Source organism: Mauremys mutica, chromosome 2 (assembly GCF_020497125.1).
Source record: "Mauremys mutica isolate MM-2020 ecotype Southern chromosome 2, ASM2049712v1, whole genome shotgun sequence".
NCBI lineage: Eukaryota > Metazoa > Chordata > Testudines > Geoemydidae > Mauremys > Mauremys mutica.
This window is the reverse complement of record NC_059073.1, coordinates 139,173,996-139,198,744: the sequence shown is the minus strand read 5'-3', so window position 1 is coordinate 139,198,744 and position 24,749 is coordinate 139,173,996. Positions and strand designations below refer to the sequence as shown.

Here is a 24,749-nt window from a genome sequence, read left to right as displayed (position 1 = left end):
GAGTCACATTGGCTTTTAATCGGATTTATGCTCCCAATTGATTAAGGCACTCTTGAAAATGCCACTAATTTAATATGCTGTGACATTCTGAGCCAAACATCAGTGCAGAAGTTAACAAACATGCTGTGGGGGCAGAGGGATCAAATCTTAAAGTCCTTCCAAAAGCATACTGTTTGTCTATATGCAAAATGCCTCTAAATGAGCAGCTTCCTCTCTGGTTTTGACTGAGTATTAGCTGAGCTACTCACTAGCTTTGAAGCTGGTCTGGAAGAATTTCAAAATGCTGCCTCAAATTTGCATCTCAAAATGTTACTCATCTGAATATAATAATACAACTATTAAGATATTTACTAATTTCCGTTAACTAAAAAGTAGAGAGTGATTTGCTTGTCAAGTAGATTAATACGCCTCTCTACTACTTATATCCACACACAAAAATGAAGATTACTTATTTTAATATGAATGTAATGACTTTCATAAGCAGACACTTCCAAAGAAGCCAACACTGGCAAGGACCTGCTTTACCCTTTAAAGATTAACAAAAGGCTCAAGCCAAGAAATTCTACATTATTTTGTTGAATAGAAGTAAGCCTGTTCTACTGGATAGTCATTTCCATAGCTCAGAGCTTGTGAAGTATTCAGAGAGCTTAAATGAAGTCAGAATTTCAACCTAAGAAAATCAGGGCAGCAAGTTTTTTTTTTTTGTTTTGTTTTTAAATTAAGTACAGGAAAGGCACAGCTATCTAGTATTAGTCACTGGTGCAAGAGATGGAAAGCATTCTGTACCTGATACAAATAGATTTTGTGGGGGACAACAGCCATATACACACACCCCATCTCAACTAAATACGGTATAGTATACATTAAAAATCTAACTTGGAGGGCAGTAATGTACACATTGTTCATAAGTCTTCATCTCTTGTTACTAGTGGATTTACACACGCATATTATATGAATATATTCATTCCAGAATAGGAAAGACTGATCCATATAGGCAGCATTATTTCAAGGCATTTTTCCAGATGCTCATATTTTTTATCCCTCCTTAACTACATATAGGCAGTCATTTGATGTTTAACTCACTATGTATTCAATACTGCATATAAAGTTACATCTTTAATTCAGACAATTAGTGTATCAGTCGAGAACTCTGACATTCACATGCTTTTCAACTGCTTTACATCTCTTCAAGAGGCAGGTGGAATAGTCACCTATGTGCTTTGTATAATTTCTATTGCATACTATTCTTGCCACACAAGTTCTCTAGTCCCCATAGCTATTAGTTTTAAGTATCTCATAGGAGCAATGCCAGAATCAATTTATTAGTGTTTGTAACACACTGAGAGCCACAGATGAAAGGCCCTATAGAAGGGCTAAGTATTATGATTGTCTCACATTTGAAAATCATTCAGAACAAGGATAGAGTTCAAGGATTGTAATAAATACTTGATGTACAGGAACTTGTCTTCAACCCTTGCAATTATTCACCAACAATAGGATCTCACTAATCTGCACACTTTATAATCTGCACAGAGTGGCTGTCTCCTCACTTCTCAGCAAAGATTTAAAAGCCTCCAGGGCAGTGAAATTTCAACTGCATGACTTCATTATTTTACAGGGTATATTACAGTACATGGTTAAGTCTTAAAAATAAAATACAAATTTCCAAATAAGTGAAGTTCACAGCAATGCACTATGGTTGTTTTATTGTGGTTACTCCAATTCATAGAATTCAGTAATTACGGTACCAGTGAGCCTCTTTAGTCAGTGTATAGTTCTACTGTATATTTAAATGCCACTAAGCTCTGAGTTAAGTCAGAAGCCAGAGAGATTACATCACATTCAGCAACAAAAAGTCCATGTAGATCTGTGAGCTATGCTAAAAGGGACAAGAGCCAGTGGCAGATTTAACTTTGGGGCAGTGTCTGATCAAAGGGAAATTTGGTTAACAGGTAGGGTTGCCAATTTTGGTTGGACATATTCCTGGAGGTCTCATCACATGAGATAATCTTTAATGAAAGAATCATCTTTAATTCCTGGAAACTTCCGGACAATCCTGGAGGGTTGGCAACTCTATTAACAGGAAACTGCCTTGTCAGCCAACTCAAGGATAATGAGAACAGGCACAGACACAAAGTTCTGCCAACAAGCCACGGGAATTCATTTAAGGTAAAGATAATTAGACACAGTACCAAGGGACAAGAGATCTTATTAACATCCTCTACGCCTCTCCATCTAAAGTCAATACAATGTATTAGTGATAATACTACCATCCTCAAAAACACTTCACTCTCCAAAACTCCCCCTAAAAGTAATATTCCCATTTTACAAGTGGGAAACTGAGGTTGAGTGCCTTGCTAAAGACCAAAAAGTGTCTCAAAAGCAAGCTCAGAACTTCCTTAATCATCTTCCTATGTTCAGAGAAAGATAGTTTTGGAATCCCATTCATTTTTTAGTGCATTTAACAGACTACTGTGCAAAATAAATCAATGTATATATGCAATAACTTGCATTTTAAAGCAAGAACTTTATGTCATAGGTGCATTTTGTAAGCTACCCACAGATTCCAATCTGAATAAAAGGATATTAAACGCAATATTATGCTTAAAATAAGCGGTTATCTTTAGACATGAGCAAAATCATTGTAGTCAGGAAGGAAAACTTACTCAGTTCAAAACACAGCAAAAGGAACTTTTGTGTTTAGTTTTAGGAGACATTTCCCCTCTGATGTTAAGACCTTTACATGATAAGTTTTAGCTGGCAGAAAGAAATCTGCTCTTAAATCACCCCAAAACAAGCTGCAAAGAATCAATGCTGACAGAAGAACCTTGACCAATTTTTGCCTGATACATATTAGAGTGGAAAGGGACATCTTAGGCCACATACTCACTTAAAGCCAGTTCTCATTTCCCAACAGCTACACTGAAACCTGCATTAAGAAACATCCCCAAAAGGCAGCATGCTATCTGAAGTGACCACTTCAAGGGGTCCCCAAGGTTTTTAGTCCAATTTTGTTAGCACTATAAACTGTGTTTAGACTACAAATTAAAAACAGGCCCAGACTTTTAAAGATCCTAATAATGTAATCAATTTTGACAGTTCTTTTGTTAATGGCTTTTGAGTTTCACTGTTTATTCTCCCAGCACCTTAGAATGATCAGATATTTATAATACAACTGCATAATTTCTCATACAAGTATACACCTCACTCCTAAGGTCACTTGGAGATAGGGGAAGAGTTTTAATACATGACTTATTTTAAACAGTTAACACTCACCTCCTGCTCCTGTTGAAAGATGACAACTCTACCTCCTTTGTCTCCTGTTGCTAGTAATTCTCCAGAATGGTTAAATTCTACCGTAGAAATTATATCCGCTGCATAACCAAGAACAAAAAAGCCACGAGTCAGCATTTGTTTTAAACTTCTATTCAAAAAGTCAAGAAAATTATAAATAGTTAAGGAGCACAAACAGAAAATCTTTCCTGACAGCTTGACAAAGGCTCATTTTAGTCTAAATCAGTCTTATTCTCTGAATAAAATGCTCACAACAGGGAAAATGTCCAAAATTGTTTTCTCAGACAGAAAAAGGCTGGTAATAGTGGGGTTTTGGTTTGGTTTTGTAAAGAGGTGCAGAATAGCAAAAATATTTTAAGCTAAGTATCTCAAAATCATTCCACATTCATTGAGTTAGAAAGATCATAGTTCCGGATTCAGTCATACTCACTGTCTGTTTCAGGAGTCGTTGGTCATCTATTACTAAAACTGAGAAACAGCCCTAATCTCTGGCCATGCCATATATGAAGCAGGAATTGGTTTTCAAGTGTTTCTGGTAAACTGATATCTGCATATATATTATGCTAATTTCACCTAGACCTCTAACATTCATTTTTAACAGCAGAACTGGTGGACACATGCCCATTACCGATACTGATCTCAAAGCTTGTCTTTTCAGGACTGTATGTACACACTGGAAAGCTTTAGGCAGAATTGTTTTACTAGAGTGGACATGCTCAAACATCAGCATCTGAGGAATGCAAGGAAACAGAACCAGAACAACTACACTCAAGTTAAGATCTTAAGTTCAGATGGCGGTCTTTATTTAATTAAAAAAAAAAAAAAGTAGAGGAATTACTGTTCTCAGATTACTTCCTCATCAGATTCACATTGGGTTTTTACCTGCTAAAATTATTTACTAAAGTTTTTTTCCCCCTTCGAGAGCGCTATATAAATTGGGCAAGTTTTGTAATTCTATATACTGAGTACTCATCTCTGCCAATCATCCCTTTAAGAATTGAATTTAGCCTACAATATGTAAATAAACTGGTCTTGCAAGAGAGGCAATGTCAAATGTCGACCATAGGGTGAAAATTAAGCCCATACCCACCAATGTATATAAATTCCTAGCACACGTACAAATACACGCATGTTTGTTTTCATCTGAGTTATATCTTTCCTCTGCAGAAATTAAAACTAAGCATAAATTATTTTGAATGTTGTGCAAGGATTCCTTTAGGCTTCCTGAATCCTACACATAACATGCTATTAAATTAAAAATTAATCTAAAACATTCAGAATTTAAAATGTTTCAAGTTTAACCTTTAAACTTACCACCCCGATCCAACTCAATCAACTGCCAAAGCATTTTCATTCTAGTTAGTTTTTAAATACATAATACACTATACACATAGTGTCAGCAAGGATACAGAGAAAAAAAAATATCCAGCAAAAGTATGTATTTTTCCTGGTGGATTCTGGAGATGAACCAACCCAGATTATTTTCTTCAGAAGCAACAGAATGAATACATGAGGAAATCAAAACTTGCACTTCAGTGTAGAAATAAATAGATTTACCAGGTTATAAAGACTTCCTTCGATGAAACCACAATATGTACATTCTCCATTAACTAGAAGAGATATTTCAGTTTATTCCAGGAATAATATCTTAAATACACCTCTACCCCAATATAACACAAATTCGGATATAACATGGTAAAGCAGTGCTCTGGGGGCGAGGGGCTGCGTATGCTGGTGGATCAAAGCAAGGTCGATATAATGTGGTTTCACCTATAACACGATAAGATTTTTTGGCTCCCAAGGACAGCGTTATATTGAGGTAGAGGTGTACATAATATTTAATTTTCACTTTCCATTTAGAATATAGAATATCAGGGTTGGAAGGGACCTCAGGAGGTCATCTAGTCCAACCCCCTGCTCAAAGCAGGACCAATCCTCAGATAGATTTTTGTCCCAAATCCCTAAATGGCCCCCTCAAGGATTGAACTCATAACCCTGGGTTTAGCAGGCCAATGCTCAAACCACTGAGCTATCCCTCCCCCTAAATCATGGAGCAACAAATATAAGACTTTCCAGCAGAAAAAAGTACAAAATATCTTTTTTCTTTATTCTTGTGTAATGGAGATGAATAATGCACTGCACACTTTTTGTTATAGTAGTTGTTGATCTTTTCTGTTTTCTTGTTTTATGTTTTGGAGCTCTGAGGAGCTACCTTGCATACTGAATGCTACTGAGCAAAACGTTTCAAGTATATCTTAACTCCAAAGATTTCTGCAGAGAGGCAGGTCAGGAATCCATGTTATGAGAACAGAAAGCAGACACCAGAAGTACCAAGCCCCTCTCATTTAAAGGAAGACAGGAAATGTCACGTCTTTTCTCTGTGATTTTGAAGGGAGACATTTTTCCAATGTCTAAGGTGGATCTTATGCAAAAATCATTCTGATGTTATTCCAGAAAAATGGGTGGTGCCCTTTGTGGGCATTACCAAAATATCCTGTTTTCTATTTACTGCAATATAAAGCAATTACAAGCACAGACTACTGTCTCAAAATTGTGCAATGCCAAGACAGCTTAAACATGCAGGCCAAACTGAGCTGCAAAATCCCCAAATATCAAGGAAAAAGATGCAACGTCAGACTTCTGGCATGTATGGGAGTATGTTAGATGCACAGCTCAGTTCTGCTCTGTGATATGCAGTGTTCATTGCCGCATATTAGAGAACTGAAAATACAGAGATAATGAAATTTCTCACTAACATGATCCTAAACTTAAATATGTAGATGTGATGTAAGCTTCTTTCTAAATACACCAATATTCACACCACACGGGGGGGGGGGGGGGGGGGGGGGGGAGAGAGGAGAGAGGGGGAATACTATGCTCTAAATCCCTTAACAAAATAGAGAAGTTTATCCTTCATAAATTGATGTTTCCCCCCTTTTAAAAGTAACAATACCATTCATTCCTACTCACTGCAGGCTAAAATGATATTTGCCTCTCACTAATGCAGATATGAGAGATTATTTTTTAAAAAAGATTTCAGAATATTTATGTAAATAAACAGTAGTATGCATGTTCAATGTACACCCTTCACAAGTTAGACTGTAAGGGGCAGAGACAGTCTTTTTATTTTGTGTTTGTACAGCACCTAGCATTCTGATCCATGACTAGGGCTCCAAGCACTACAGTAATACAAATAAATAATAATGAGTAGACGTAGGAGCCAGGAATTCCCAAGTTCAAATCCTGACTCCCTCTGTTGTCTTGGGTGAGTAAAATTTAAAAACCTCTATTACCCCATCTGTAAAACAGGGAAATAATACTTACTGCAAAGGATTATTTTGAGGGTTAGTTAATGTAAAGCACTTGCAAGTCTGAGAAAGCTATATGATCCAATAAGCAATATTAAAGGAAAATATTTATCAGATAAAAGCCTTGGCACCTCATTCCAAGTCAAAATGGATATTGTGTGGCTTCAGAAAACACTGAATACTAACAAATGTACAGAATGAAATATAGTTTGAAAAGCATTCCGGAAAATGAGCTGCTAGTATTTTCACAGACAACTGAGCGAACCATGGTGTTGAGGAGACCATTTTGCTAATAAACTGGAATGGCACCTGCAAGTTTGAAAGGTAAAAATTGGCTTTAGAACCTGACCACAGAGGACATGGGTAAAAAGCTATCACAGTACTTACTTGGCCAGGAAAAAGCATGCTTTTAAAATATTACATATTCATGCCAAAATGCAGATTTTTGCAAGCCTGAATGTGTGTTTATAGGAATGATCAGAACAGTAAGTCAGGTCAATTAATTCACATTTGATGCATTTCATGACAAGTTATTTTGCAGAACTGCCATTCAAAAAAAAGGAAAGGATAAAGACCACACGTTGAAAGCCTTACAATCGTGATATACAGCAACAGAAGACAGGAAATTCTAAGTTAAGGGATTGTAACTGAATTTTCTGAGGTTTGTTGATTCAACTATTTTCCTTGAACATAATTTGTCTGAAATACATTCAGAGAAGCTTCTTACGGTCTTTGCTCATGAAGGTAAACCAACTACCTGTTTTTCACCACAGTTTTACGTTTTGTACACATTTATAATTTTAAGCCTAGAAATCACCTCCTAAATGCATCCAGTAGCCTGTAAGAGGTCTCCCAGTCTAAATATTACCTCTCACCTTACTTTCTGTTCCTAGTACCTTACGGGTTTGTGTGTATTGTGTGAGCGACACAGTTCCTGTTTTGTTTACAGAATCAGCTGCATGAACCTCCACCAGTGAAAGAAGTTTCAGCGCTAGCATCCCAACCCCCTCCAAGAAAAGACAGCATGCTCTTCTGAAGGTGACAAGACATTCAAACTCTGAATGCTGCATCTACTTGTGTTTTATTTTTCTAGTATCCAGAAAACAGATATTTTAAAGGGCTTGGATCAATTTAGTTTTAAATTAAAAAAAGAAAGTTCTTTATTTGCAATCACAACAGAAAATTAGCAACTCCTTTAAGTCTGTAAAACTCGTATTTTAAAAAAAAAAAGTAAAAATGAATCTAAGGAACCTGTCTCTTATAAGGCAAGCTTGAGCTATTCATTCTCAAAGGTCAAAACACATGTATCCTATACAAGTAATCAAAAAAAGGCTTTCCTATTATTAGCCTGAAAATAGTGCTGAGCTGCACATTTATATAAAATAAGTACTGAAAGCAAAGCAACTAATCAAGCATTTTAAATCAAATAACTCACCGTTAAGAATACTGTATTCCCATACCTTGGTCAAAGAAAGAGGCGGACATCAAAGCACTGGTGTTAGACTGGGCGGATTTAATAGTGTTTGAGAATTGACAGGGGAAGCATTTCATCTTCCGCAGTGCACTAATTCGCTTGTGTATTTTCATCTGTGTTAACACCCTTGTTCCCAAATAAAATGAATGCTAGTCTTTTCTTTCAAATGGTAACTAGAATCCCAGTGACAATTACAAGGCAGGATTATTTTAGTCCTTCAGTGCTGCAATGAGAAACAGAGCGTCTACAGAACGTGCTGCTTTCTCTTGCCTCCTTTTGTGTATGCTATTTTCGCTACAGTCTCTAGGTGGAGGCCTTGGAAACTCTCAGGGCTGCTTTCACCACTGCCCAGGAGCGTGCAAATGATAGGCAAACAGTACACAGGAGGAAAATCTATGAGGGAGAAGCAGCAAATATATTGATGCTCTAGTAAGTCTGCATCACAACAGACTTTCAGAAATATACTGCATTCTATATTTTACTGCAGAATGCTCCCCTCCACCCCGAAGCAACAGTGTCACAAGAGATATAATGAAAAAGAACAGCCACCTAAAACTGCACATATTTGATACACCTTAGTGAATATAGTTAACTCCGTCAATCTCCTGACAGACCTGGAGAAAGTCACAGAATGAATACACAATCCATCTGTCTTAGGAGGGCACTTATTCTCTGTATTTTATTTTATTTTTTTTAAACTCCAGGTGTCTTGAGATTTCTTTGACACTAAGGCCTTGTCTACACTACCGGGGTAAGTCGACCTAAGTTACGCTACTCCAGCTACATTAGTTGATGTAGCTTAGGTCAACTTACTGCAGTGCCTATACCGTGCTGTGTCAATGGGAGACACTCTCCTGTCAACTTGCCTGACTCCTCTCACTTCGGTGGAGTACTGGAGAGTGCTCTGATCCCCAGTGAGTGTAGACATGGCCTAAGAAGCAGTATTCTGACATTTCAAGGGACCAAGAATTTAATTACAGTGGTGCAGTATCAAGAGCAGGCAAGAGGAAGACACTATTCTGATGAAGGCAAAACAGGAGAGATATTACCTAGATTCATACATGGCCCTCATTGCTATGGTAGCTGTGCACTTGTATTAGTAAATTTATTCTCACCCAACCACATTAAGGTAAGGAAATACAATCACTGTTTTATAGACAGGAAAACTGAAGCACAGAAAAACAAAGTGACTTGCCCAAAATCCCACAGGAATTGAAGCCAATTCTCCTGAACCCCAGTCCAGTGCATTAACCACAAGGTTGCTTACTCAACCTTAGATATGGGAAGTCATCAAACTTCAAATCAGCAGAGTTGAGAAAATAAGTTATTTTCATAAAAAGCCTTCCCCACTCCAACTCTTTTATATCTATTTTGATCTGTTACAGCAGTTTTACTCAGCAACAGACACCCCCTCCCCCACATGGATTATAATTCAAATTTAAATTTAAAAACTGTTAATCTTATTCACGTCTCCTGAATTAGGATATTAAATTAATACAGTAAAAAAAGTTCTAAACAGGATTATTAGGGGGCCCTTATCAAAGATAGTTATGCTAAACTACAGCTCTTGTACTGTAATGATGTTTAGAAAAAAATTGCTTATTCACTAAATTATTTTCAATTTCTTATTCATATGAAATGTAATATAGGAAGAATAACCTAATTCCACTATTAATATGCTTAGTGCTTTGTAAATATAACTGCAAAATAATGGATGCAGTCAATTTAGGTACGTAGTTAGGCTTGTAATATATTTACAATAGGTTTTCAGAGTTCTGTTCAAATAAAGCTGGGCAGACAATTGCAATGCATACATCTGAATAAATAAATAAATTAAAAAAAAAATCTAGTAGAGGCAACTCCTAAACTACAATAGCACAAGACTCCTTGCAGGTATATTTTTATAAACTAGAATTGTCTGCTGTGACAGGGTCAGGCCAGAAGGCTACAGGAGAGTGATAAGTAGGTCCCCTTTCCCTGGGTAAGATAACAAGGAAGGTTCCAGAACAATCAGGAACTTTCTGGAAACAATTAAGGCAGACAGGCTGATTATAACACCTGCAGCCAATCAAGAAGCTGCTAGAATCAATTAAGACAGGCTAATCAGGGCACCTGGGTTTAAAAAGGAGCTCACTTCAGTTTGTGGTGCACATGAGAAGAGCTGGGAGCAAGAGGTACAAGGAGCTGAGAGGCTGTGCTACTGGAGGACTGAGGAGTACAAGCGTTAACAGATATCAGGAGGAAGGTCCTGTGGTGAGGATACAGAAGGTGTTGGGAGGAGGCCATGGGGAAGTAGCCCAGGGAATTGTAGCTGTTGTGTAGCTGTTCCAGAAGGCACTCTAGGCAGCTGCAGTCCACAGGGCCCTGGGCTGGAACCCGGGGTAGAGAGTGGGCCTGGGTTCCCCCCAAAATCTCCCAACTCCTGATCCAACACAGGAAGATCTCTGAGGCTACCAAAATCCGCCAATAAGCGCAGTACCCACCAAGGTAGAGGAACTTTGTCACACTGCCTAATCCTGGAGCAGAAGTGAAAAGCAGGTTTGATAGATTCCTAACTGATAAAGGTCTTTTAGCAAAGGACAGTCAAACGTACATCACCAGGTTGGTCCCCTGCAGCAGTTGTCATGGAGAGGATAAATGGAGGACTCTTCCAGGGCACCTAAACTTCCTGCTCATTCGTCCCACCACAGTTTAAGTAGAGTTCTCCCAAATCTAAAAAGGAAACAAAAGTGACCTGATCTATCTTGCTTATTAATGTGGCATGGGATTGTCAGTTACTTTTATTGTTTTTTTTTTTTCAAATCAGACAGGAAGTATCTATTTAATTTCTACACTAGATATATAAAAAGCCATTATATCTGAAAAGAGAAATCTAGAGAGCAGGTGAGAAAAATACTCTACATCCAACTTAGGACCTTTTTTATTTACTGATGAAGGGACTCCTCATCTTAGAGATCATCTTTTCCTTCTTTCTTCCCCATACTCCATTTTCTACCCATTTTTCCTCCTTCCAAAAGGGATAAAAAATTACTATTGGGGCCAGAACTTTCTATAGTCAGGTCCATGATACTGACAACAGAAGGGACTAAACAGAATAATCAAGTAACAGCTTGAAGGTCTGTTGTTTGTATGAACAGAAACTGTCATAATGAATTAGAACAGGATGAAATCCTGTCACTATTCAAGTCTCCCAGCATCTTCTCTAGAGCTAGGATTTCACCTCAAAGGTTCATCTACAATACACTGTTTTATAGTGGCAGTACCAGATGCTACAGAAGAAGAGACCAAAATATCGGTAGTGCACAGACATGAAATAACTTGCCCATAGTGAAGCTTTTCCTCTAACCATTATCATACAGGCTTATTCCAAAGTGGGAGAGATTATACCCTTATAAAAATGTTGTCATTACCCATACAAATACCTAATTCTTTTATTAATCTTACTAGGCCTCAAGTTATATCTTGAGACAGTGAACTTGAGAGGTTATATAGTATTTAAAATTGCATTTCCTTTCAATTTAGATTTGTTACCTTTCAGTTTAACGTAAGGTAGCCTTATTCTTGTTACAAGGGAAAACAGCCACACCCCAATTCTGTATACTACCATCATGCTTCCTCTTGTTTGCATCTTCTCAACACTAAATGGGGTCAGTCTGTCTCATCTCATCTTTTCTCATGTCTACAGTCAATTTCACTGCCTGTTTCTGCTATATCCTCTCTGAGGCAGTGTTACCAGAACTCAACACAATATTCCAGGGAAAGGCATACCATTGCATTATATCATAGCATTATAATATTTTCAGTATTGGTTTCTTTATACAGCTTAACATTTTGCTTATTTATTTTTTGACACCCACTGCAGAAATTTACATTGAGTTGTCTGGCCCTCTCCACCCCCTGCCCTCACCCTGAGTGGTTAATTAATATTAGAACCCAGCAACAAATGCATCACCTCACAAATTTCAACACTAAATTTCATCAGTCACTGTGGTGCCCAAATAAATAACTTTGTTAGGCCCCTCTGAAGCTCCCCACAGTCCTTTTCAGTCATAGCTAACCTAGACTATTTTGTTTCCTCTAACCTTTGTCACATCACTGTTTACCTTTTTCCAGTTCACCTGAGCTATATAACATTGACTATAGGACTACTGGGGTTAGATATACATGTTGTATATCACTTTAAAGATGAAACACCAAATTTCTGTGCAGTGTTCTTCACTAACCCCAGCTGGGTGGGATATATTAGACTTTAAAATCCCATCATTCTGATTATACTCTTGATTTTCGGAGGCTGGACGCTCAGCACTTTTTCAAAAAGTCAAGTACCTTAAAAGCATCACACTTTGGACACACAAATGGAAGCACCTAAATTATTAGTCCCTTTTGAAAACACTGGCCCTCCATTTTTTTTCTTAGCATTATTATATAGCTGGTATCTCAAGAACAGCTGAAAACAAACCAGTACTTTATGCCAATACATCTTGGAATCACAGCTTTCGAATAGTATAAAATGCTAATCTTCACCTTCAGTGGTTCATAAGATTTTGACAACTAAAACTGTGGGAATCATAGTGGAGGAATTAAAACAAGATCGTTATCAGGAAGCTATATTAAGGTCCAATATCATGCAACTTGCCAGGACTAGTTGCACCTTTGCTGGCTCATTACAAACATTTTTGTGACTTGTAAACATTGCCAAATACTGGTCCTGAACCCAGTGAGTTGAAAGCAAAAAATTCAATCCCTACTACCACATGAAAGCCAGGCTTTTTTTTTTTTTTTTTTTTGCTTGCCAGGGACAACCATGTTACTGCTTAACCAATCGGAAGTATCACCTATAGGAGAATGCCAACCCAAATGAAAGACTGTGAATCAACCCAGATACATTGCACAGCAGCACAAAGTATCATTAAAGAAATAAACCAAGCCAATGGTCTTAAACAAGTATCTTAAAATGCCCTACAGGATTGCGGCTGGAGGTTCCTGGTAACTGACCCTGAAGCATTGCCTTATCCTAACAGAACGCAGTCTGCTTTGTGTCCGGCGTCCTGTAAGCCTTCCAGTAGCTATCCCAGATAAAGTAGCTGCAAGCTATAACTTTTTATAGGAGTGAGTGGGAATATATATATGATCTTCGTTCTGAAAAGCTGCCGTTAGCTCGCTACATTTCCCATCACTGACAAATCTTCTCCACTTTACTTTTAGAGATCTAACAAAAATCAAAACTATCTTGGGGTCAAGAAGAAAACTAATCTTCACTATGAGGATAAATTCTGCAGTAGTTTCAAACACAAGCTTTTCTAGGTAAACATGAAGATAGAAACAATGACCTGCAGGTCTCCTAGCTAAAACCAGAGCAATCAAACAAGGCTCCTTTCCTTTTATATCAAGGGGGGGAAAAAAAAGGTACGTATGAAAAGATGTTTTGATGATTGATGCAATATGTTCAGACTCCACTGTGGGAAGATAGGACATACTGGAAGCTTAAAAAATATAACACATCTAATTGCTAACAGATAAAACACCCCCAAAAGCAAGGTGGTGCAATGAAAAAATAGTCACTCGGTATTTGTAGCCCACGAAAGCTTATGCTCAAATAAATTTGTTAGTCTCTAAGGTGTCACAAGTACTCCTGTTCTTTTTTCAGTATTTGCAGAAAATCATGTCAAATTAACCAAGGGGGGGGGGTAGGAGGGGAGGTCAGTGCTAACGAGGCCAATTCAATTAGGATTGATGTGGCCCATTCCCAACAGTTGGCTACCCCTCTGACAATTGAAAGGATAGGCACTGAATTTGGGACATTAGAACGAATGGCTGGAACACAGATTCAAATAATAATAGGTGGAAAGAAAACCTACAAATCTGTACGGCAGCATGAGTACCTTTCTACCAAAAGACAGGACTTAAGACTGCCCCAATATCAAACTGATAATGTCTAGTCATGAAGTTACCTGAAACATTTTCAATGGAGGGAGCATCATCAGCATTAACATTGCTTACGGAGAAAAGATTGCCACCACTGCTGACTCTATTTGTTTCCCTCTTCAGAGAAGCCAACTGTCCGTGGAATATGCATACAGTATGCAATGAACCCTTCCAAAGTAAAGAACATCTAGAAGTTTAGGCAAGAATCTATTCCATGGGGGAAAGCATAAAGAAAGCTCATTTCCTTTTTTCTAGTAACAATGAATTACACTAGACTTTGGCATATGGTGCTTGTATTAAGGGCAGGACAGCGAAAGCAGAAACATCAGGTTTAGAAAGGTCCTTTGAAGCAAGAAACCAAGCAAATTAGTTACTCCTCAAAAGAAGTTGGTGTATACCTGTTCATAGCATCTTGCCCTGGTCTGTAAATTTCACCCTAGATTCTCTTACTGCGAAGCTGCATGAATACCTGCTTGTTGACAAGCAGGATGTGCTTAGGTCCATGATATTCTTTAACTAGAGTACAAGGTCCACTGTAGAAAGGCAGCCATGTCAGGATTCAGGTGAAGCTGAAGCCTGGTCTACACTACGCGTTTAAACCGGTTTTAGGAGCGTAAAACCGATTTAACGCCACACCCGTCCACACTAAGAGGCCCTTTATATCGGTATAAAGGGCTCTTTAAACCGGTTTCTGTACTCCTCCCTAACGAGAGGAGTAGCGCTAATATCGGTATTACCATATCGGATTGGGGTTAGTGTGGCCGCAGATCAACGGTATTGGCCTCCAGGCGGTATCCCACAGTGCACCACTGACCGCTCCGGACAGCAATCTGAACTCGGATGCAGTGGCCAGGTAGACAGGAAAAGCCCCGCAAACTTTTGAATATTTCCTGTTTGCCCAGCGTGGAGCTCCGATCAGCACGGGTGGTGATGCAGTTAAAAATCAAAATAAAGAAAGAGCTCCCGCATGGACGATGCGGACGTGATCGCTGTAAGGGCAGGCAAATCTGTTCTATCAGCGCTCAAAATCATTTTTTAAATATCTCCAGACAGATGCCATAGCAGGGACTCAGCGCACTGCTCTGTGACAAGCGTAACGGAAAGCCAAAGAATCAAATGGACGCTCATGGACTGGAGGACTCAAGCTATCCCACAGTTCCTGCAGTCTCTGAAAAGCATTTGCATTCTTGGCTGAGCTCCAAATGCTTCTAGGGTCAAACACAGTGTCCGCGGTGGGTCAGGGCATAGCTAGGCAATTTACGCACACCCCCACCCACCCCGAGAAGTGAAAGGGAAAACAATCCTCTCTTGACTCTTTTACATGTCACCCTATCTTTACTGAATGCTGCAGATAGACGCGATGGTGCAGCACTCAACACCAACATCCTTGCTCCCCCCATGCTATGGATGGCTGATGGTACAAAACGACTGGTATCCGTCCTCATCATCAGCCTATTGGCACATGGGGCAGTGCAAAAGGACTGGTAACCATGCTGACTAGCATCTGTTAGGTCGATCAAGGGCGCCTGGCCCTAATTTTTCCTGGTAGATGGTACAATATGGCTGATAACCATCGTCATCATAGCAACAGGGGGCTGAGCTCCATCAGCCCCCACCCTTCATGTGTAAAGAAAAGATTCAATTGCCCCTGAACTAGCAGAGGGATGCTGGGCTCCTCTCCTACACACTCCTTACTGTCCTGTCTGGACTATCATAGCAGCTGGAGGCTGCCTTCCACTCATATCTCACTAACAAGTCACTGTGTCTTATTCCTGCATTCTTTATTACTTCATCACACAAGTGGGGGGACAATGCTACGGTAGCCCAGGAAGGCTGACGGAAGAACGGAATCAACAGGTGGGGTTGTTGCAGGAGCACCCCCTGGGAATAGAATACAGCTCATAATTTCTGCAGGATCTGACACAGAGCAGCTGTGCTCTCTGGTTCTCTGATACAGTGGTTCTCTAGTACACTTGCCCATATTCTAGGCAGGACTGATTCTATTTTTAGATACCAAAAAGGAGGGATTGACTCAGGGAGTCATTCCCAATTTTGGCTTTTGCGCCCCTGGCTAAGAGCAGCCAGGGGCACTTATGACAGCAGCAAATGGCACAGTGCAAAAGGACTGGTAGCCACGATCATCTTATTACCAATTTATGGTATGGTAGATGGTACAATATGGCTGATAACCATCTCTGCTATCATGCAAAAGCAAAAGCATGCTGCTGTGTAGCGCTGCTGAATCGTCTCTGTGAGCGGCATCTAGTACACATACGGTGACAGTCACAAAAGGCGAAACAGGCTCCATGATTGCCATGCTATGGCATCTTCCAGGGCAATCCAGGGAAAAAAGGCATGAAATGCTTGTCTGCCGTTGCTTTCCCAGCAGAAGGAGTGACTGACGACATTTACCCAGAACCACCCGCGACAATGATTTTTGCCGCATCAGGCACTGGGATCTCAACCCGGAAATTCAAAGGGGCGGGGGAGGCTGCGGGAACTATGGGATAGCTACGGAATAGCTACCCACAGTGCAATGCTCCAGAAATCGACGCTAGCCTCGGACCGTGGACGCACACCACCGATTTAATGTGTTTAGTGTGGCCGCGCACACTCGATTTTATACAATCTGTTTTGTTAAACCGGTTTATGTAAATTCGGAATAATCCCGTAGTGTAGACGTACCCTGTGAAACAAAGGGCCTGGGCCAGAAGAATTAACAATGACGTGCAAGTCAAACAAAAAGATAAATGTCTAGTAAGAAAATGAGCTAAGATCATGCTTAGGGATGGCTGAATAAACGTATCCCTGAGACCTTACAGCTGTTTTGCTCTGAAGGAGTAATGTGTTTGAAATTGGAATCTCACTGTAGGCAACTGGTTGAGGGATCTTCCATACTTCGGCCTGAAAACTGGACAGTAGAAAACTCAGTCCATGAGACAATGCAAGCAAGAGAGTTTCTAAAAGAGATTTCAGTAAGAAACAGCTTGGAAGGGGTTAAAATACTGAAAACTCCATTAGTTCAGATTAATTATAGTCTAATGAGCTGACTATACTTTAATGCACTGATTTAATTCCACAATCTGAATTTGTGAGACTCTAAGAAGATATTCTGTATTGAATCTGTAGTTCTAGTTTACAACTGTAATAGAACATTTACTGATATCGGCAGAGGTTATATATTTTAACATAATATGAACTTTGGGCAAGCTTTGCTTATAAAACATGCTTGGCAGGCAGAACATGTTACCTAGTCTACAGTAGTAAGACAATCATGGCAGCTAACAGAATGCCTTTATTTCACCAGTCCAAAAAAGTTTTTGCACAAGATTTTGGAACCACTTTGGTCTGTCCAAGTGTGTATATACTCAGCAAGCAAATCAGTCAGTTTACACAAGTGGAGCAATCTGCTCATGTTTCTAAAGAATCTGAACAAAGAATTGCAGTATTCCAAAATATTTTTGGAGCTATTTGTTGTTTATGCACCTTCCCAGGGACCTTAAATACCAATTCTGGGATTTCTATGTTTTATGGACTACGGATATGCCAGTCCAGACTACAGATTGACAATGGTCTTCCGAAAGAGAATAAAGAAGTGTTATTTACCTCTTCACATAACACAAGAACTAGAGTCACTCAATTAAATTAATAGGTGGCAGGTTTAAACAAACAAAAGGAAGTATTTCTTCACACACTGTAGAGTCAACCTGAGGAACTCATGACTAGGGAATGTTGTGAAGGCTAAAACTACAAACTGGCCTCAAAAGGGAATCAAACTTATTCTCCATTAACCTATCCTCCTCAATGGCTATTAGCTAAGATGTTCAGGGATGCAACCTCATGCTTTGGGTATCCCTAAACCTTTGACTGCCAGATGCTGAGGGTATGGCTACACTGGCGAGTTGCAGCGCTGGAAAGCCTCCACCAGCGCTGCAATTAGTAAGTGGCCACACCTGCAGGGCACTTCCAGCGCTGCAACTCCCTGGCTGCAGCGCTGGCCGTACACCTCACTCGGCATGGGGAATAAGGATTCCAGCGCTGGTGCTGCAGCGCTGGTCATCAAGTGTGGCCACACACCAGCACTGTGATTGGCCTCCAGGGTATAAGGATGTATCCCAGAATGGTTTTATAAATTACTTTGTTTTGTTATGCAGCCTCTCTTTGTTTTGTTGTGAACTCCGAGCTCGAGCTCCGTAGCTCCGTTGATTATCTACAAACACAGCTCCTGTTTGCTGTGATCAATCTGTGAACAATCAAATGAGATAATGAGGCAGGCAGGCAGGGAGTGTAGGCTTGACAGAAACAGCGGGGGCAGAGGGGAGAAAGGGAGTCGTGTTGGCTGTTTGCAGTTAAGAGTTAAGGGTAAGGGATCGGGAACATGTTCTGATTTTTCAAGTCAGGAAGCTAACACAGTGTTGGCTCCAAAAATCCACTCTCTCTCTCTCCCCCCGCTCCCTGTCACACTACGCCCCGCCCCACCCCACCCCCCTCTTTTGAAAAGCACCGTTGCTGCCACTTGAATGCTGGGATAGCTGCCCATAATGCATCACTCCCAACAGCGCTGCAAATGCTGCAAATGTGGCCACACACCAGCGCTGGTAGCTGTGAGTGTGGCCACACACCAGCGCTGGCCCTGCACAGCTGGATGACCAGCGCTGCAACTACCAGCGCTGCAGATTTGTAAGTGTAGCCATACCCTGAGACTGGACTACAGAGGATGGATCACTTGATAATTGCCCTGTTTTGTTTAACCCTTTAAAGCACCTGGCATTGGCCACTGACAGGATACTGGGCTAGACGGACCATTGGTTTGACCCAATATGGCCGTTCTTATAAAATGGAAACAGAAAATTCAAAGGGCTGATGAGGATACCATTTCTGAGGTTTGTTAGCTGCTTGTGTCCAGTCTATAACTTTATTATGAATAAATCAATCACACTCAATCATATTCCTTCACAGTAACTCAGCAAACCATCTGGATTGAGAAAAGTCAAAGAAATCCATTACTCTTTTGATCATATTCCTGTGCCAGCCACAACAGCGAGACTACCAAAGCATTTGTCAGATCACGGATGTACAGGAACTCTATAGAAAAGGCAGTCTGTAAACACCTGCATTGCACGTCCTGTATTATAAGATGTAGCTACAGCCAAACTGTAATGCCGAACGCAAGTATGCAGAGAAGTACAGAACGGTACCCTGTAAAACTTCTATGGAGAAGCTGACTGCCCGCAAGGTTGATACTCTCCTGGCAAAGTGGACTTTCACTCCAAGATGAGTCAGATAAATAAAACAGCAGGATATCATCCTTAAGTAGTTATTACATATTCTGTTCTACCCGGTTTTGTGTATGATATCTCAGAAAATTTTGTGGACAACAGAAATGTCCTGGTTATTCACTTCAGCTCCCCATTCCCCAAAAAAGTTTTTTAAAGCTCCAAGATGTTTGTTCAAGACATTGCTATGCCAAGTAGACTTTTCTCTTGTTTACCAGAAACAAACAATCCACTGGAACAAGTGATCACCATGGTGAATCATATTTGGAGTAAAGCAAAGAGGTGAACGACTAAGGGAGTGGTTACTACCAGCTAACACATTTTTTAAGATGTTAACTCTGTCTTCTCCACTACTTGCTAAGTGCGGTTAAAAATCATGATAGCTATCACTTTTAAAGAACACTTTGTTCCCTGGTCTCAGCAAGTCCTTTGACAGGATGTCCTTCAAACTAACTTTTCCCCACTGATTTGCCCACTTCCACCATCATTACTTTACATGGAGATTACAGGATTGAAGAGCATGCATGTGAAGAACCCGTCCTGAACAAAGGGCAAATATGTCACCATTACCAGAACCTGGCAATACTGCCATGCCAAGATTAATTTTTCTTCTAGTTGGGCCAAAATCTTGACCTGGATTTGCACCAGCTTGGTCCCTGATAAAGACACACTAGTAATCTTGGCGTACTTGGAAGTCTTCCACAATATGGAATTCTCAGGAAGGGCACTCCTGGTAGGAGATGGGACAATTGTGCTCCTCCAAACTCTCCTGAACTGTATCATTGACCAAGCTTTCAATCGCTGAAGCATTTAGGGATGAAGATACAAGTAGATCTAGCAAAAAGGCGGCATAACTAAAACCATCATTATCTTCAAGAAGATCCAAAGGACAATTCCAAACTCAAAAGAAACAGTGGCTTCCTATAAGCTTCAGGAACATCAGCTGAGAGCAGAATGGGAGTAAGGTGGCATCATGAGGTCTTTAGAGGCTAGGAACTCTTGGAGTTCACCAAGCACAGATAATGGTTGAGATTTTCAAACACATCTCGGACATTCAGGCACAATGCTTCTATTAAGCCTAAATCCCACAGACTGTTTGGGGGGAAAAAAAATAGCAACCAATGTGTTCAGTAGTGTTCAAGTCAAAAATGAACATAGGACATAAGCTGTCTTGGGTCAGAGACTATGAGATACTAAATGGAGAGGCCTGGACAAACCAGGAAACCTGTTGGAAGGATTAATTCTGAACTATAATTTTGTGTTTTCTTAAGTGTCTGGGGAGGGATAGCTCAGTGGTTTGAGCATTGGCCTGCTAAACCCAGGATTGTGAGTTCAATCCTTGAGGGGGCCACTTAGGGATCTGGGGCAAAAATTGGTCCTGCTAGTGAAGGCAGGGGCTGGACTCGATGACCTTTCGAGGTCCCTTCCAGTTCTAGGAGATTGGTATATTTCCAATTATTACCTTTTATTACCTTTAAAGCATCTGTAGGAACTTGTTTATTCGTTTCAAATCTAAGACTAGGCAAAAATTCTCCTCCTATTTGAGGCTACAAAACAGAGGCAACTTCCTGTGAGACCCCTTGGGATAGCTCAGTGGTTTGAGCATTGGCCTGCTAAACCCAGGGTTGTGAGTTCAATCCTTGAGGGGACCATTTGGGGATCTGGGGCAAAAATCTGTCTGGAGGTTGGACTAGATGACCTCCTGAGGTCCCTTCCAACCCTGATATTCTATGATAATAGTAGCTGATGACAGAAAATTGTGTACACACATGGAGTTTGGCATTCCAAGCTGGATTTTCTCTTCTTTCTAATGATTCTGTATTGCAATTATGTATTTCATTATTGTGGAAAAGATCTTATAAAACAGAGGAATCAAAAGTGGGAAAATTTAGTTATACTTTCACTGACGTTTGAAGCAACTTCACACAAAGATTAAAATATTGTTAAGAAATGTCACGGTATACCCTGCAAGTTTCAGCCATCCCACTGGTACTTCATTGTTTATGTGCATATATTTTGCATTTATAGAGAGTCCTTAATACACTAAGTATTTAAAACAAATATCATAAAATGGATTACAGAGCACTAAATCTTAAAAGTAAACAGAAAAACAGTTACAACAAGATTTAGAAAGAGTGAATCACCATGATGGGAGGAACAGCGTTCCCAACACATGGGACAACACAACTGAAAGCGTGACACCCAGCCACAGACAGTCAGTGGGGATAAAGAGACCAAGATTGGAAGAGCATAGAAAATGGGCATGGGACAGGCAAGAAGTATAAACAAACTCAGAGAGATGACATTTTTAATCTCTGGAAGGCAGTTATAATTTAGATTAAGAAACCGATAGGTAACAACTAACAGTCTTTGTTCACTGGTGGTGGGTAGGAGAAAGGGAGTGATTTTTATATCCTCTCTCATCCTCATCCCTGATCTCTCCCCCCCTCTTTTTTTAGTGCAGTGATTTTGTAACTGAGGGTTACAACTAACTGTCTTATTACTGAAAACACTTCTCTCTTCCTCTCCATCTTCTTAGGTTTCATGCATGATTTTCTCTGGGTTCTACACTCAGCAGCTTAAACAAACCAACCCAGCACCTGTGGCAGGAACACCATCTAGAAACAGGACATCCTACTTTCAGTTTACACGATGGGAGTCTTTCCAGAACAATCTTTTAAACTGAGGTCTGTCCTGCCTGCGATAAGAGAGCATTGAAGATCACCTAGCTCTTTTCTTGGTAAGAGTAGGGAAATTGTCACAGAATTCCCAGGCCAAAATGTCCACTTTTCCTACTGTTAAACATGTTGTGAGAACCAGCCGGTTGCAGCCCACCCATAGATGCCAATTCTGCAATAGTGCTGTACACGCACATATGTGAAACACTTTGGGATGAAAATTAGAATTTATACAAATTACACTGCTTAGTTTTATACCGCTGACCCTGCTAGTGTAGCCAGGCTATTAGGCCAAGCCAGATACGTGATCCAGGCAAAAGAAGATTATGCTGTTTTCTCTGGCTTTGAATGAATCTGGAAGTGTGTATAAACAGGGAGAAATATTCCAGAAGGACTTTCATGACCCCACAGAGTTCAAAATCTTTAGTCCCATTAAGCTAAGAATCTTTCTGTTTTCCTATTGATTTTGAAAGCATGCCAGTCCTGTTTGGAGCAGCAGTACTTTTACAACAGCGTCAGTGTTTTTCTGTTCTGTCGAAAGAACCTGTTATGAGGTGCCAGTGTCCCAAAATAGCCTCTTTGCTAGATTCTTAAAGAGCAATGTTACACATCTGAATTGAACTGCACGATAATTCTGCTGAAATTCACTCATTATTCCTACTAAGCTTGTTACTCAAGGGTGAAGAGAAGCCAGTCTCTTGCTGTTGTGGTATGTAGTTTTTAAACAAACCCCCACAATCTCTATAACAAGCCAGGCCTTAATCCAAAGTAATACATGGGTCACCGTTCCCCCAAATAGAACTAAGGGAGGTGTGTCAGGGAAACAAGTACAAGTGAACTACTCTTAGGTTTTGACTACACACGAGCATCACCATTGTAACTATCTCAGTATAGGTAAAGGAGTAAAATCCCCCTAGTGAGGAAGCAGTTACACTAATATGAAGGGCTTCTACTGGTATAGTCTATTCCCATGCAGAAAGGGGAATAAACTATGCCAGTATAAAACACCCTTTTATTGATATAACCGCAACAGGAGTTATATCAGCATAACTATTCCAGTTTAAAAAAAGGCCATACCCCTAACTGAAATAAACATATCAGTTCAAGAACTGTAACTCAGGCCTATATGCTACATGCATTTTATTTTTCCTTATTTCCTTCTCTCACTCATTCTCTTCCCATTTCCCCCTCCTGTTTCTTCTTTCCTCTTGCTTTTGTTTGTTCTTTTGATGGAAAATAATTTCCCCCAACTCAGAACAGAGGCATCCCTACTTCCTGTATAGGGATACCTTGTCTCATCCACCCTTTCTCCTTCAGTCTGCAGAGACCACAATCCTTAGACAGCTTGACTCTGTTGGCCAAGAGACAGGTAGTACACAAAGGAACTGAGGCAAACACTTTGGGAGAGCTACCAAAGACAGCATGGTAAGCAGCACTTATGTCAATCAGTACGCATGGAGCTAATGAACCCTCCTGAATTGAGCACTGATGCAATGTGCTCAGTGACCTACAACAAACAAATGCAAAGGCAGTGTCAGATCTGCAAGGTATACAGGCTAGAAGACAGATAATGGGAGACCCCAAATATGATGGCAAATGGACATAAAACCACTTTCAGGGGGTGTTAGAGTGTCTCAGGATCCTGGACCTCAACAAAGAATGGATCTTCAGGAGGAATATGAATGGGGAAGGTGGGCATGACAAACTGGGATTGGGAGATACTTCCACACAGAGGGCAACATAGAAAGTTGTTGCACTTAAAGTACCGCACAGGATCTTTTCAGGGGGAATAAGGCAAAGCACCACATTTATTGGTAATACATGTATTAACACTGTATCATATGCATATGATATATTACACTACACACACACACAATCTTGTTGTTGTTGTTACCAATTAGTTGCTCCCCTTAACTTCACTGGCCAGGTGAGTTAGATGGGGGAGGAGTGGAGTCAGGCTTCTGTGGATCCGGATCGATGCTCTGATGTTGACAAGACAAGACCCGGGGTCCTCTGCAAGACACCTCACATTTATAGCAGCTTCCTTCTTATGCAAATCTGTACCAGATTCAAAATCTGTGTCTGTGTCCATTGGTCCTTTGTGCTGCTTCCTTCTGGGTGTTGTCCCAATGCTGTTCAAAGAGGGTGTTTTCAAAAGAAGGTGCTTGCTTCTAATCCCCAAGGCCGTCAATATGTCTCATATTGACAAGTTTTATTGTCCTTGGGTCTGGCTTCCATCCCCTCTCCAACTGTTGCAGCTGTCTGGAGCTGCTTGCCTTCCACACCTTGCTCATTCACACCTCATTCATTCAACTGGGCAACTGATGTGGGGAGATCTTGTTCTACTGCTATCAAAAAGACATTTTTCTTCTATCTTAGGGCTTGGCTACACTTACAAATTTGCAGCGCTGCAGCAGGGTGTGAAAACACACCCTCTCCAGCGCTGCAAATTGCGGCGCTGCAAAGCGCCAGTGTGGTCAAAGCCCCAGCGCTGGGAGCGCGGCTCCCAGCGCTGTCCGTTATTCCCCACAGGGAGGTGGAGTACGGACAGCGCTGGGAGAGCTCTCTCCCAGCGCTGGCGCTTTGACTACACTTAGCGTTTCAAAGCGCTGCCGCGGCAGCGCTTTGAAGTGTAAGTGTAGCCAAAGCCTTATTCTATCCTTAGGGGCTATAACACTATACCAAGGTTCAGTGCAAAGTTTCTACATGAGGCTTTGATACAAAGTTTCATGAAAACAGAGGTCACACGTGGGTAGACCCAATACAAGAGTTGTATGAAGAGACACAATGTAAA

At 40.4% G+C, this 24,749-nt stretch overlaps 1 protein-coding gene across 4 annotated transcripts in view; it reads right to left on the bottom strand.

Annotated features, from left to right (window-relative positions):
* PPP2R2A (protein phosphatase 2 regulatory subunit Balpha) overlaps positions 1 to 24,749 on the bottom strand; it is an 81,315-nt gene that overhangs the window by 23,586 nt on the left and 32,980 nt on the right. For all 4 annotated transcript variants that reach the window (XM_045004700.1, XM_045004701.1, XM_045004702.1 and 1 more), the window contains one exon: positions 3,277 to 3,374. In XM_045004700.1, the coding sequence (XP_044860635.1) occupies positions 3,277 to 3,374 (98 nt within the window). The remainder of the gene's footprint in view (positions 1 to 3,276; positions 3,375 to 24,749) is intronic.